The 15,243-nt window shown below is 40.0% G+C and overlaps 1 protein-coding gene across 1 annotated transcript in view; it reads right to left on the bottom strand.

Moving 5' to 3' along the window:
- CACNA2D3 (calcium voltage-gated channel auxiliary subunit alpha2delta 3) overlaps positions 1-15,243 on the bottom strand; it is a 1,043,639-nt gene that overhangs the window by 4,106 nt on the left and 1,024,290 nt on the right. Inside the window, exons 36-37 of the mRNA XM_038772667.1 lie at positions 1,315-1,427; positions 838-920 (exon numbers count right to left, since the gene is read on the bottom strand). Coding sequence (XP_038628595.1) covers positions 838-920; positions 1,315-1,427 — 196 coding nt within the window. The remainder of the gene's footprint in view (positions 1-837; positions 921-1,314; positions 1,428-15,243) is intronic.

Below are 15,243 nucleotides of genomic sequence, written 5' to 3' on the forward strand. Positions count from 1 at the left end.
CATGGAAAGTGAAGGTGACTTAGGGCTAAGACAAGCGTTAGTAGGAACTCTTTGATAATCAGTGTTTGTAGATCCTCCAGAAGACAATGACATCTTGATGAGATTTTTACGCTCTGACCAGGGATATTGGCAGAGTGTTATTTTCATTCAGTTTGGTTGGAATAGATGATAATAATGGTAATGGCATTTATTAAGCACTTACTATGTGTCACTGTTCTAAATGCTGGGATATATACAAGATAATCAGGTTGGACACAGTCCCTGTCCCACATGGGGCTCACAGTCTTCATCCCCATTTTGCAGATGAGGTAACAGACACAGAGAAGTTAAGTGACTTGCCCAAGGTCACATAGCAGACCTAGTTAAGTGTCAGGGCTGGCATCAGAACCAACGTCCTTCTGCTCCCTCCACTAGGCCATGCTGCGAGCCATTTGCACCTCTGAAACCTATGATTTCTGTTTTTCATTTTTGATTAATGTCAAGATACGTTGAAATGCTTCATATCCAATATGTCTCATCTTTTGTATATTTAGGCCAAATTTTAACAAGGTAGACACACAATAAGTATTTGTTTATGCTGAAACCCCTAGTGTTAGTGTTTTTAGGTTTTCTTTTCTAAACAATTACCTCAACTCATTCATTCATTCAATCGCATTTATTGAGCGCTTACTGTGTGCAAAGCACTGTACTAAGTGCTTAACTCACTGCCTCATTATACCTGTGAAGGGACATCCTTAACTTGCTTCAGGAAGAGAGAGTGTGTGTGTGTTTGTGTGTGTGTGTTGGGTTGTGTTTGCAATTTGTTAAATTTGCCAAGTAGAACAAACTCAAACTTACCTCAGGATGAAATCCATGGCATGATTCTGGACGCCTTCTAATCTTCAGAGTTTTTAAACGCTCACACTTAAGAGATTCATTATGTTTACTGCAGTTAAGGAGCAATCTTAAGGATGTTACTTTTGAACACTCAATGTTTAAGAGGCTATAAAATGAAAATAAACTCCTTCTGACTCCTATGCCATCCCTTCCCAATGACAAAAAAAGACTCAAATAACTGAAGCCAAACCTTATTATAACACTGCTGCAATTTAGAATATTCCCATTCATCTAATATAACCCCTGATAACTTTATAAAATCCTATTATCCCATAGATAATTCAAATTGCTTGAAAAAATGAATGTCCCGCTAATTGCATATCAAATGAAAAAAGCAACTTTTCCATCATTCTAAACATCTATTCACAATGACAAATACAAAGCACATATCAATGCTGTACTATCAGTAGTGATTGGGTCTTTCACAGGAAAGGATATACCTGATCTCAATTGGTGCCATAGTAATTGGTGACACAGACTCACAGATGCATTGGCTATCCACCACCACCATGAACAGATTGCTGCTTGGGATTTGCTGGATGACAAAGGACCTAGGAAAAGAAAACCCAGAAAGATTAGTAAAATTATCCACCATACATAATGAAGGTATCCTGTGTGAGTTGTTATCCCTTGAGTTGGGTACAATTCACTTGATAGAGCAAGTGAAAAAAGACAAGTTTAGAACACTGAGAAAAAACATGAGTGTCCTTTTAGTCTCAATGTCTATTTCTCCATAACACCTGAAAAGCCCAAATTTGCATTCAATTAAGAAACACCAAAATAGATGCATGTGTCAATCCAAAGTTCACCATTTACTCATGAGATTTATTTAAAAGGGTGTGAAAAAATATCCTGCCCAGGGAACTTTCATATGTTTCTTCAAAACCAATGACTTTCAAGTTCTGAAGCAACATGAGAACTTTAGGGTTAAACTATGCCTTTGGCAAGATCTTAATGCCCATATTAAGAAAAGGATTCAAAACTTCTATGAACTCCAATTTGATGAAATACTGCTAAAATGCCTTAAAACTAGGTCAAGAAGTTGACTAGGGATTGAGCACTCCCATTTATTATACCATGCAGTAAAATGAAATTGCCAGAAATTTCTTATCTTAGACTCATGTAACATTCTCCCAATGAGGAGAAAACTGCTTAATCTTGTTCTTCCATTTTAACATAGCACATGGGCTGAGAACAAAAATATCAACCACTGTATAAATAGTTTTGTAAATTGAAACACACTCTATCCTGTTATATGTTTAACCTAGGTGACTGTTTACAAGAATAAATTGTAGAGCCCAATTGAGAGTGATCTCTGAAACATGGATTGGATGAATATTAATCCTTAGGCACATATATATCATTCTATTCTAACCTGTCCCTGCTATTTGATGAAACAAAATGGCAAATAAAACCTGGAAAAATACTTCAATTGTCTTAAAAAACTTATGACATAAAAAGAAAATGCACTGAAAATTTTAGATTAAACTATTGGGCAACTTTTTTCACCTATAATCCTGGTTAGGTTTTTTATATTTTTTAGAAATTATATTAGGTACTGAAAAGCCAAAGGAAATGTCAAGGGGAGTACTTTTTTTCTGATCATTAAAATTATTGAATGACTTTAACCAAATGTAATTGAAAAATGATCATTCAACCCATCTGTAATCTATCAATTAAATCTCTATGTGAAAAAGTGTGCAGATGTAGTAATAGTAGTAGTATTAGTAGTAATGGTATTTATTAAGTGCCTCCTAGGTACAGTGCACTGTTTTAAGTGTTTGGGAAAGATCCAGAGGCACAATATAAGTTCCCTGCCTAAGAGGACTTTATACTCTAATTGGGGAGACAAATGTAAATGAATGTATAAATAGAATACATGAGATCTATATTTGAATGCCCAATTGAATAAACATATATAGTACATCAGCCTCCTCTCTGATCTCCCATCCTACTGTCTCTCCCCATTTCAGTCTATACTTCACTCTGCTGCCCGGATTATCTTTGTGCAGGAATGCTCTGAACATGTTACTCCCCTCCTCAAAAATCTCCAGTGGCTGACTGTCAACCTACGAATCATGCAAAAACTCCTCACTCTCGGCTTCAAGGCTCCCCATCACTTCGCCCTCTCCTACCTCACCTCCCTTCTCTCCTTCTACAGCCCAGCCCACACCCTCCACTACTCTACCGCTAACCTCATTGTACCCTGTTCTTGCCTGTCCCTCCATTGACCCCCGGCCCACGTCCTTCCCCTGGCCTGGAATGCCCTCCCTCTGCACATCTGCCAAGGTAGCTCTCTTCCTCCCTTCAAAGCCCTACAGAGAGCTCACCTCCTCCAGGAGGCCTTCCCAGACTGAGCCCCCTCTTTCCTCTCCCCCTCCCCAGCCCCCTGCCCTACTTCCTTCCCCTCCCCACAGCACTTGTATACATTTGTACAGATTTATTACTCTATTTATTTTACTTGTACATATTTACTATTCTATTTATTTTGTTAATGATGTGCATATAGCTTTAATTCTATTTGTTCTGATGATTTTGACACCTGTCTACATGTTTTGTTTTGTTGTCTGTTTCCCCCTTCTAGACTGTGAGCCCGTTGTTGGGTAGGGACCGTCTCTATATGTTGCTGACTTGTACTTCCCAATTGCTTAGTACAGTGCTCTGCACACAATAAGTGCTCAATAAATACGACTGAATGAATGAATGAATATATCTATATAAATGCTGGGGATAGGTGTATATTCACAAGTGTTAATATTCTCCCAAACGCCCAATACAGTGCTCTGCACATAGTAAGTGCTAAATAAAATGCCAATGATCGATTGATTAGAATTGATTGATAGGTTTGAAGAAGCATCTAGGATTAGTTGAAAGAGCATGGCCCTGGGAATCAAGAGACCTAGGTTCTAATCTTGGCTCGACCATATGCCTATTGCTTGATCTTGGGCAATTCACTTAACTTTTCTGTGCCTCAGTTCTCTCATCTGAAAATTGGGAAGAAAATAGCTGTTCTCCATGTGCGATGAGGACTGTGTCCAATCTGCTTGTATTGATGATAATAATAATAATAATAATAATGGTAGTTTTTAAATTCTTGCTATGTGCCAAGCACTGTATTTAGCCCTAGGTTAGGTGCATGATGATCAGGTCCTGCAGGCTCACAGTCTTAGTAGGAGGGAGAATAGGTATTGAATCCCCATTTTTCAGATGAGGAAACTGAGGTACAGAGAAATTAAGTGACTTGCCCAAGATTACACAACAGGAAAGTGGCAAAGCCAGGATTAGAAATCAGATTCCCAGGCCCATGCTCTTTCCACTAGGCCACGCTGCTTCTCATCTACTCCAGCACTTAGTACAGTGCTTGGCACCTTGAAAGTAATTAGAATATATTGCAATTATTATATGGTTTAGGATGTTTGGAAATTAACTGGGTAAATCCAGTTGGAAGAGGTGATATTTCAATAGTCTTTTCATTTGGGGAGACCTGCAGGCTGTCTGACGTGGAGAGGTAAGGAATTCCAAGCCAAGAGAATGTGTGAATAAAGGGAGATGGGAGAGGGTGTAGAGTGAACTCTAGTTAGAAAGTTAGCTTGGGAGGATTGAAGAAACCAAGTTGTGGAGCATTGGATGAAATTGGAACCATTCAGGCTAATCGGATCAGCTACTTTGCACTGATCTACAGCTCTCATGCTCATTTTAAATGTTCAGTTGCAGCCTGTTTAGTGTAGACCTAGGACTTGCAGTATGAACATCTCAGAGTGGTGCGGGTATTAAGCCTACACTTCTCCCTTCCCATTACCCTCAGACCACCCAATGTTCACAGTCATCTAGTGGGAAAATGAAGAGTGTGAGGATTTCTCACCTGACCTCTTGTCCATATCATGCCTCTGGCCTGAAATTCCCTCCCTCCTCATATCCAACAGACAATGACTCTCCCCACTTCAAAGCCTTACTGAAGGCACATCTCCTCCAAGAGGCCTTCCCTGACTAAGCCATCCTTTCCTCTTCTCCCACTCCCTTCTGCATCACCCTGACTTGCTCCCTTTACTTATCCCCCACTGCAGCCCTGTAGCACTTATGTACATATCTGAATTTATTTACTTATATTAGTGTCTGTCTCTCCCTCCAGACAAAAGCTCACTGTGGGCAGGGAATGTGTCTGTTTATTGTTATATTGTACTCCCCAAGCACTTAGTACAGTGCTCCGCACATGGTAAGTGCTCAATAAATACAAATGGCTGACTGAAAATAATTTTATCATTTTAACTATAATGCACCCTAGGCTACAAGCAGTGGTGGGACACATGCAAGACTTTTTGAGAGTTATCCCTGCTTCAGGTCATAGGACACATTTTATTAGTGGCTAATTAATGGCTTCTTAAGGGTAGTGGGAGGAGCAGGAGGACACTCCTTTCTGGGAAAAATTGCTCATGGGAGATGGATGAATTAATGCAGGCCACCAAGCTTTAGTCACTGAACTGGAAGAGCTGACTTGCTAAACATTGTCCTAGTGTAATGAAATCGCAAGTGGGCAAGAGTTGTCTCACACTGGCTCTGCTGGATACCTGCCAAAATTTAACCCTATAATGCTACAAGAATTTACCCCCAGGGGGTACATGAAGCGCTTGCTGGACTGAAAGGTTTCTTAAATGATGAGGTGATTGATTAGTCCAGTATGTCCATTTAATTCCTGGGCATACATTATATACCCTTGGGGCTAAAATACCATTTAGGGCACTGATACAAATATGTTAATTGACCCTTCCAGTAGTTAATAGGGTGAAGGCAGATTCCCAAGAGGTCTGATTTATAATAAGGGAGCAAGTAAAGCCTTCAGTAAATCTGGCTTAATGCCTAATTGAATATCTTCCTGCTTTTTTCCAGTATCACCAAAATGAAAAACAGGAAAACGAGACCAGATTTCTTTCTAAGACAAAAAAAAATAGCCCACCACAATCTATTTTTTACCAGTGGAAATACTTTTCCATATTTTAAAAATTTACTGAATATACATTGAAATAAATTATGAGAGCCTGCTTTGTTGAGTTTTAAGTCTACGCTTGTGTATGCAACAAATATTTATGGTATAATTTGCTGGGTTGAAATTTAGAAAATTCATCTAAACAAATGGGCCTGTAGCACAGCTGAAATCATTATATTCATATAGCTTTGTTGGATTTGGAGGTGTAAGAAAAGATACCAACTAAAGAAAAGGGGGCATATCCCATAATAGAAAGAAAAAACTAGATGCATGACTATCTCAGAAGGTTAAAAATAAATCTGAGTCCAATGCAATTCTCATCTCTCCAGCCACCAGAACAGAAATAACCCAGATCTGTCATTCTTATTCATTATTTACTGAAATTTTCCAACGAAAATGTTGAGACATATTCAAGTGATGTTACAATTGCACTGAGTCTCAGTTAACCTGGTTTCCTCTTTCATGTTATGCCCAAAGAATACTCCTTCCTATTACAAGTTCTTGTAAAGATGGGTTCTTTGGATTCCTACCCTTCAGGCCTCCCTTCAACAAAGGATCAACTAATATATCAATGGCCCTAAAAAACAAGCAATCGAAGTCTAAGGCTACAAAAATGCACACATAAAGTGAACAACGATAAAAAGGAAACCCTGCTTGCCCTAACTGGAGAAGATAGAAGTGGTCACCAGAGACAAAGCCACCCTTCCAGGAATGGAAAGCACAAGCATGAAAACAGGAAAGCCTAATGAGTGGTTATTTCATCCTGTTGGGCTTCTGCTGCTTCCTGCTGTATATAATAATAATAATAATTAATGATAATAATGATAATAATAATAATAATAATAATGGTATTTGTTAAGCACTTACTATGTGCCAAGCACTGTTCTAAGAGCTGGGGGGAGAAACCAGGTAATCAGGTTGTCCCGTGTGGGGCTCACAGTCTTAATCCCCATTTTACAGATGAGGGAACTGAGGCTAAGAGAAGTTAAGTCACTTTGGCAGAGCCGGGATTAGAACCCACGACCTCTGACTCCCAAGCCCATGCTCTTTCCACTAAGAGCATTTATTGTTCTTTAAGAGTATATTTGTTCTTCCTCCAACTTTCACTATCTGTAAATAATCTTTTGTCTGTCTTCCCCAGTAGACTGAATGCAGCTTAAGGGCAGGGAATACTGTTATACTCTACCAGGCCCTTATTACAGTTCCTAGCAGGCACTCAAAAGCTAACAATGATAGACTGACTGATTGCAGAGGTTCAGTATCAAACAGTCCCCTCTAGGCTGCAAGCCCACTGTGGGCAGGAAATGTGTCTATTATTGTACTGTACTCTCCCAAATGCTTAGTATAGTGCTCTGCACACAGGAAGCACTCAATAAATATGATCGACTGACTGACTAGAGAACAAAAAATTAGACAGGCTGAAAAGGAATTTGAAAATCCCTTGTAAGGAATGCTAAAGCTAACACAAAAATTTCTACAAACATATCAAAAGAGGAAACCCAGCTAGAAAATCAATGGGACTGCTTAGCAATGATGTGGGGGGTGGGGAGGAATGTGCATTCAGGAATGGAACGGAGATAGGAGATTCAATGAACTCTTTACTTTAGTCTTAGGAAAATATTAGCGAGATTCCCACCTGGAAATTACTTCTTGTAGTAGACATATAAGAAGAACCTGATCAAATTGTGGTCCCCACAACTTTAGACCACGGATATGAACTAGATATAATGTACTTAATCAATTAATAAATGGAATTTATTAAGCTCTTACTGCATGCAGAGCACTGTACTAACCACTTGGGAGAGTTATAACAATAGAGTCAGCAGACTTGTTCCTTGCCCATAAGGAACTTACAGACTAGAGAGGGAGATAAGCATTAAAGTGAATTACAGATGGATATGTACATAAGTGCTGTGGGGCTGGGGGAGGGATGACTATCAAAGTATCTAAGGGGTACAAACCCAAGTGCATAGGCAATGCAGAAAGGGAGGGCTTAGTCGGGGAAGTGAGGGCTTAGTCAGGGAAGGCCTCTTGGAGGAGATGTGATTTTTGGAGGGATTTGAAGGTGGGGAGAGTAGTGATCTGTCAGACATGAAGGGGGAGCACTCTGGGAATCAGGTCTCTAATCCTAGCTCTGCCACTTGTCTGCTGTGTGACCTTGGGCAAATCACTTCCCATCTCTGGGCCTCAGTTACCTCATCTGGAAAATAGGGATTGCGACTGTGAGCCCTACAAAGGACAGGGACCGTTTCCAACCTGATTTGCTTGTATTCACCCCAGTACTTAACAGTGTTCCTGGCACACAGGAAGTGCTTAACAAATAACACAATTATTCCTCTAGACTGTAAGCTTATTGTCGGCAGGTAATGTGTCCATTTGTTATATTGTACTCTCACAAGTGCTTAGTACAGTGCTCTGCAAACAGCAAGCACTCAATAAATACAATTGACTGCCTCTTTAGACTGTAATTTCCTTGTGGGAAGGATACATGTCTACCAACCCTGTTGCATGTACTCTCCCAATTGCATAGTAAATGCTTAGTACAGTACAGTAGGTGTTCAATAAGTACCATTGATTGGGAGGGAGGTGTAGGCTGAAAGAGGACATGGGAAAGGGACAGTGGTGAGATAGATTACATCAAGATACAGTGAGAAGGTTGGACATTAGAGGAGCAAAGTGTGTGGGCTGAGTTGCAAGAGATCCATGAGGCAAGGGGTTGGAAAAAGAGACCACAAAAGGATTAAGTGTCTTAAGGATGATGGTAAAGAGTTTCTGTTTGATGCAGAGATGAATGGGCAACTATTGAAGGTTTGTGAGGAGTGGGGAGGTGTGGACTGAGTGGTGGTTTGTTTTTTTTTTATAAACATGATCCATGCAGCAGAGTGAAGTATGGATTGGAGTGGTGAGAGACCAGGGGCACGGAGGTCAGTGAGGAGGCTAATGCAGTAGTCAAGGCGGCATAGGATAAGTGCTTGGATCAGTGTAGTAGCAGTTTGGGTTGAGAGGAAGGGGTGGATTCTAGAAATGTGATGGTAGAAGCTACAGGAATTGGAGACAGACAATGTGAGGGTTGAATTTGAGAGATGAGACAAGGATAATGACAAGGATACAGGCCTGTGATACAGAAAGGATAGTGATGCTGTCTACAATGATGGCAAAATCAGGGGTAGAAAGAGGTTTGGGTTGGAAGCGGAGTTCTGTTTTGGACAAGTCAAGAAGAGGTGTCCCGGAGGTAAGGGCAAATTATTAGGTGTTAAACATCCATCTAATAATAGCTCAGAAGGAACACAGATGAATAAGTGGAAATTCTGGTAAGATAGTGTAAATTTTCATTCTAAATGGCCACTGTTCCAAAAGAGTGGAAAATGGACAATGAGATTTCCAGCCATAAGAAAGGGTCCAGAGGCTGAACAAATAATTTTCACTTCTATATCTAGAAAATCAGTAGAATCTAAAATTAAGATTGAGATCAGTGAGGCTTTCAAAAACATAGCATGGTTTCTGTAAGGGTAAATCTTGCCTCACTAATTTCCTGGAACTCTTTGAAGGGGTCAGTTCACATCTGGATAGCAGGGGATGTAATAGACTTAGGTTTTCAAAAGACCTTTGACAAAGGTCCACACCAAAGACTTCCAAAATAACTAAGTAATCTTGGGATTGGAAGGAATAATTACAGTATTATCATGTATAGACTATTTGTCAAATGCCTGTGCTGAATTCTGGAGTAGATAATCAGATAAGTTCTGTTATGGATAGAAAACAGGCTAAAAGACAGGAAGCAAAGGGAGGTATAAATGACCAGGTCAGGATGGAGAATGGCATAGAATGAAGTCTATTCCAGGGATCAGTGCCATGACTAGTTTTGTTTAACATCTCTTCAGTGATCTTGAAGAGGGAATGTACTGTGAAATCTTTTCATTTACAGATGACACTAAGCTCTTCTGGGCTTTGAGTATAAGCAGATGAGGATAAACTGCAGGAAACTTCATATAGATGAGAGTGGGTAAAAAATGGGAGATAAACTTTAATGTGAGCAAATGCAAGGTGTTGAACCTAGGAAAATTAATCCAGATTAAAATGCCATGATAATGGGCTCTGAGCTATCAGTCCTGCTTCTGCAAAGAGATCTGAGTCACAGATGATGACACTTCTAAAACATCTGCCCAGAAAGCAGCAGCAGCCAGAAGACCAACTGGGTGTTACACATCATCAGGAAGCCAATAGAAAACAAAACCAAGAATATGATTTTGCCCCTTTATAAAACCACAGCATGCCTGTACCTAAAATACTGAGTAGCTTTTAAAGTCAATCTTGTAATGGACATAATACAGGTGGAGAAGATACAGAGAAAATTAAGCAGGATCATCAGTGAGCTAGAGAGGCTTTTTTCTGTATTGAAGGATAAGCAAGCCGTGTTTGTGGTCTACAAAATCATGAATGGTGTGGACATGAGAACAGGGAACTGATGTTCACAAAATCTTAAAATCAGAGGATGAGGGCTCTCTCACTGAACCTTGAAGGTGGGAGGTTGGAAATATATGAAAAGAAGCTTATTCACATTGTGATTGGCTGACAACTATATGGAATTTGTTACACAGGAAGTTGCACTGGCTGTTCAAAAATGGTTTGGAGGAATTCATAATGGGCTAATAGAAAAATCTGGGGCATTATGTGGGTATATGCCCCTAAACATTAGGATGGATGTCAAGGAGGGCAGGCTTCCCACAGTTCATTTGAGCATTTGGTTGCTACTGTTAGAGACAGAATATTCTCAATTTGCCAAAATGTGGGTTTTCAGTACATCTTTTTTATGGTATCTGTTAATAATAATAGTAATAATAATAATAATCATAGCATTTGTAAAGTGCTTACTATGTGCCAAGCACTGTTCTAAGTGCTGGGGGATACAAGGTAATCACGTTGTCCCATATGGGGCTCATAGTCTTCATCCCCATTTTACAGATGAGGTAACTGAGGCACAGAGAAGTTAAGTGACTTGCCCAAAGTCACACAGCAGACTAGTGGCAGAGCCGGGATTAGAACCCTGACTCCCAAGCCCAGGTTGTTTCCACTGAACCACACTGCTTCTCATAAGCACTTACTATTTGACAGGCACTATACTAAGCACTGGGGTAGATATTAGCTAATCAGGTTGGACAAAGTCCATGGCCCTCATGGGGCTCACAGTCTTAACCCCCATTTTACAGATGCGGTAACTGAGGCACAGAGAAATGAAGTGACTTGTCACATGGCAGACAAGTGGCGGATCCAGGATTAGAACCCAGGTCCTTTGGACTCCGGTCTGTGCTCTATCTACTAGGCAACACTGCTTCTCACCTTTTGGCTAGACTGTGACAGCACGTTGAGGGGAAGCTCTTCAAACACAAACCTGTTGATAAAGGATGGCATGGCCTTTACAGAAATGGTTGAGCACACATGCAACTGCATATTTTGCATGGTGTCCAACATGCAACAACTTACGTATACTGGACTGAATGGGCAATATACCCAGTACTGGCATTTCCTATGTTCTCATTAATTTACATCATTTTCTTTTTTCCTGGAGACCCAAATATATTTTAAGGAGTCTGAACTGTGACTGTGAGTCTCTCAGGTTTAGAAGCCATGGAGAAGCAGCATGACCTAGTGGATAGAACACAGGTGAGGGAATCAAAAGGATCTGGGTTCTAATCCTGGATCTGTCACTTGTCTGCTGTGTGACTTTGGGCAAGACACTTCACTTCTCTAAGTCTCAGTTACCTCATCTGTTAACTGGGGATTCAGAATGTGAGCCCCACGTGGGACATGGACCGTGTCCAACCTGATTAACTTGTATTTACCCCAGCACTTACTACAGAGCCCGGCACATAGTAAGCACTTAATAAATACCATAAAAAATGTGTCTTCATGTTTTAGAAAAAGAGACTTTGGAAAGTCATGAAAATGAAAGCAACAAATGACTATAAATGAACAAAGGTAGTTGAAAATTAGGGTATTATAGCTAAGGTTCTTCCAATTGTTCTTACAAATACAATATTCTATAAACGTAAAGGGTGATAAGAACCCATTCTCTTCTCAAGTGAAATGGAAATGACGGTGCATAAAGCACTCCAATAGAGGTTCACAATAAATGGTATGCTTCTTGAGGACAGGAATGGTGCCTTCTACTTTTATTATGCTTTTCTGAGTGCCTAGCACATTGCTCAGTAACATTCAAATGCTGCTCTTGATGATGATGATGATGTTTCTTAAGGACATTTGATAAAATCAAGATTCTCCCTTCAATCCCTTCTAATCAGAGGCCACTGGCAATTGTCATCCTCTAAATGCACTGTGATATTGCTTTCTGGAAGAGATACCCCTAGGAAGGCACAAAAGAGGAAATTGATTCATTTGTGTTTAGGTGAACCTTAATAACCCCTTTTGAACCTGGAGGGTTTGACCTTAACTCCTCACTTCCCTCCTAATTCTTTCCTCTTTCGGAACTTTTCCCCCCCAATAACATCATATCTACTCTCTCCATCCTGCAAATCTGCAATTTGGTGTCCTCTTTGATTACTCTTTTTTCATTTAACTCCTACATTAAATCAGCCTCTAAATTATGCCAGTTCTTCCACTAAAATACTCCAGAGTCACACCTTCCTCTCCCTTACCTAACCTTGGTTTGACTTCTTATCACTTCAAAGCAGCATGGCTTAGTGGAAACAGCATGGGCTTGGGAGTCAGCGGTCTTGGGTTCTAATCCCAGATCCGCCACTTGTCAGCTGTGGGACTTTGGGCAAGTCACTTAACTACTCTGTTCCTCAGTTACCTCAACTGTAAAATGGGGATTAAGACTGTGAGCCCCACGTGGGACAACCTGATTACCTTGTATCTACCCCAACACTTAGAACAGTGCTTGGCACATAGTAAGTGCTTAACAAATACCATCATCATCATTATAATCAAATTCTGGATGCACTACTATTTCCCTAGCTCCATCCTCCCCCAATTTTCTATAACAGTAGCATGTTTAATATTTCTAAAACCCACTAAATATCTCCAATGGCTCCCCATTGCTTCTTGTGTCAAATACCAATTCCTGATTATTGCTTTAAAGACTCTCCATAAACTACCTCCTTAGCAATATGCTAATTTTCAGCTCCTGCTATTCCTTCCTCCCCAACAAATCTCCTAAATCATTCTTGGCTCTTAATAACCCTATCTTTGGTCCACTGCTCATTGCAAATGCTTGCAAAGGCCCATTTTCTTTCATTTTTGCTGCACTATCCTCCCTGCTCATACTTGGCAAACTATGTCCCTCTCTTAGAGTATCAACTCTGTAATAGCTATTGCACTTGCTTGGCAGTTCAGTACAGCATCGGTGCTTAGTACAGTGGATTGCAATCAATCAATCAATGGTACTTAATGAACAGTTACTGTAGGCAGAGCACTATACTAAGCACTTGGGAAAGTACAATACAAGAGTGTTAAACGTGATCCCTGCCCACAAGGAACTTACAGTTTGGAGGGGGAGACAGACATACAATAGTTTAGGGATAGAAGAAATAGTAGAGTATAAGAACTGCATCCAGTGGGTGCTTAATAAATAATGATAATAATTGTGGTACTTGTTAAGTGCTTACTATGTGCCAAGTACTGTTCTAAGCACTGAGGTTATTATTATATTACAAATTAATTAGGATGGACACATTCCCTGTCCCACATTGGGCTCACAGTCTTAATCCCCATTTTTTACAGATTAGGTAATTGAGGCACAGAGAAGTTAAGTGGCTTGCCCAAAGGCACACAGCAGACAAGTGGCAGAGCTGAGATTAGAACCCACATCCTCTGACTCCCAAGCCCGTGCTCTTTCCACTAAGCCTCGCTGCTTCTTGCTATGCTAATAGCTCTTAGAGTTAATGCTCCTTGTTACAGAAGATGCATAGAGTCAACAGAAAAAAAATCCTAATAAATGATTTTTAACAATAATAATAATAATAATAATACTGAAACAATTAGTAAGTGTTTACTATGTTCCAAGCACTGCACTAAGCACTGGGATAGATACAAGATCATCAGGGCCCACAAGTGGCTCACAGTCTATGTAGGAGGGAGAACAGGCATTGAATCCTCATTTTGCAGATGAGGGAAGTGAGGCACAGAGAAGTGAAGTGACTTTCTCAAGGTCACACAGCAGGTAAGTTGGAAGAGCCAGAATTAGAACCCAGGTTCTCTGATTCCTGGGCCAGTGATCTTTCCACCAGAGCACACTGCTTCTGGGAAAGGGAATTCAATAAAGAGCAAGATGGGGAGAAGGACACTACTGTTCAGTTACTAGAATTCTTATCTTTTGATCACCACTTTTACCAATCCAAAATAATCAAACCACTAGGGAGCTATCGGTTTAAAACAAAGTGGGGTTCAAGCCAGTTAGGCTGCAAATTAAGTGAAATCCAGAAACAAGAGCGGTTTCCCATGACTTTCATTTGAACCAGCAACATTCAGATATCAATGTCTAAATTTTCAGGTTATGTTTAGTGTGGATATTCCCTTACTAGCCATGGGAAGAGTTCCATGTGTGCAAAGTCAAGTGCAGTGATTAAGTAGTATCAGCCTATTGTCTGAGCCTTTGTTGTACTTATTCAAAAATGAACTCAGTGTAAGCATTGTTAAATTCCATGGATGGGAGTGCTGCACTTGAAACAGAGAGAGCATAAAGAGCCCTAGATAGTGCTTTGTGTATAAGCAGTGATATACTGTTTAGGCAGAATTTATTACTGAGCAAAAGCTGTAAAAATGACTACTACTCATCTTTTGTCCTACTAAGGATTTGTTTTGCTCTACTGTGCATGTCCAGAACTTGAAAACAATTTTGAATAGGATGCTTGCATTGCATTGTTTTCACAAGGCAAGTAGCAAAGGAGGAAGGACAAAATTTGGCATCTGAAATGGAAAAAAAAAGAATGAACAAGAACAAGCCAGTTTCCATTTCTAACACAGGAGGAGGTAAAGCTAAAAAGTTTATCAATAACAGTTTCAATAAGTTGGGCATTATTTCATCTTCTGAGATTGCCTCTTTGGCGGACTCGTTAATAAACAGAAGGCATTTCACTCTGGCTCTAATGGAGAGATAGAACTAGTTACATCAAATAATTATTGGTAGTTGTTTTGTAAAGGTGTTTTAATAAATATGAGTTAGAACTGCTATGATCAATGCAGTATGACATTAGGGATTCATCTCTTGACCCCAAATCCTGTTCTACTAAAGATGTTTTAGGACTGTGGTTCTTACATTACAGCTCTCAGTTTTATACTCTATTGGATGAGCCTTCACTGCCTCCGTATACAAACCAGAAGGACCACACCTCACATTTCTTAATATATATACATATATTTATCTTAAT

The sequence above is a fragment of the Tachyglossus aculeatus genome, chromosome X1 (assembly GCF_015852505.1).
Source record: "Tachyglossus aculeatus isolate mTacAcu1 chromosome X1, mTacAcu1.pri, whole genome shotgun sequence".
Lineage (NCBI taxonomy): Eukaryota > Metazoa > Chordata > Mammalia > Monotremata > Tachyglossidae > Tachyglossus > Tachyglossus aculeatus.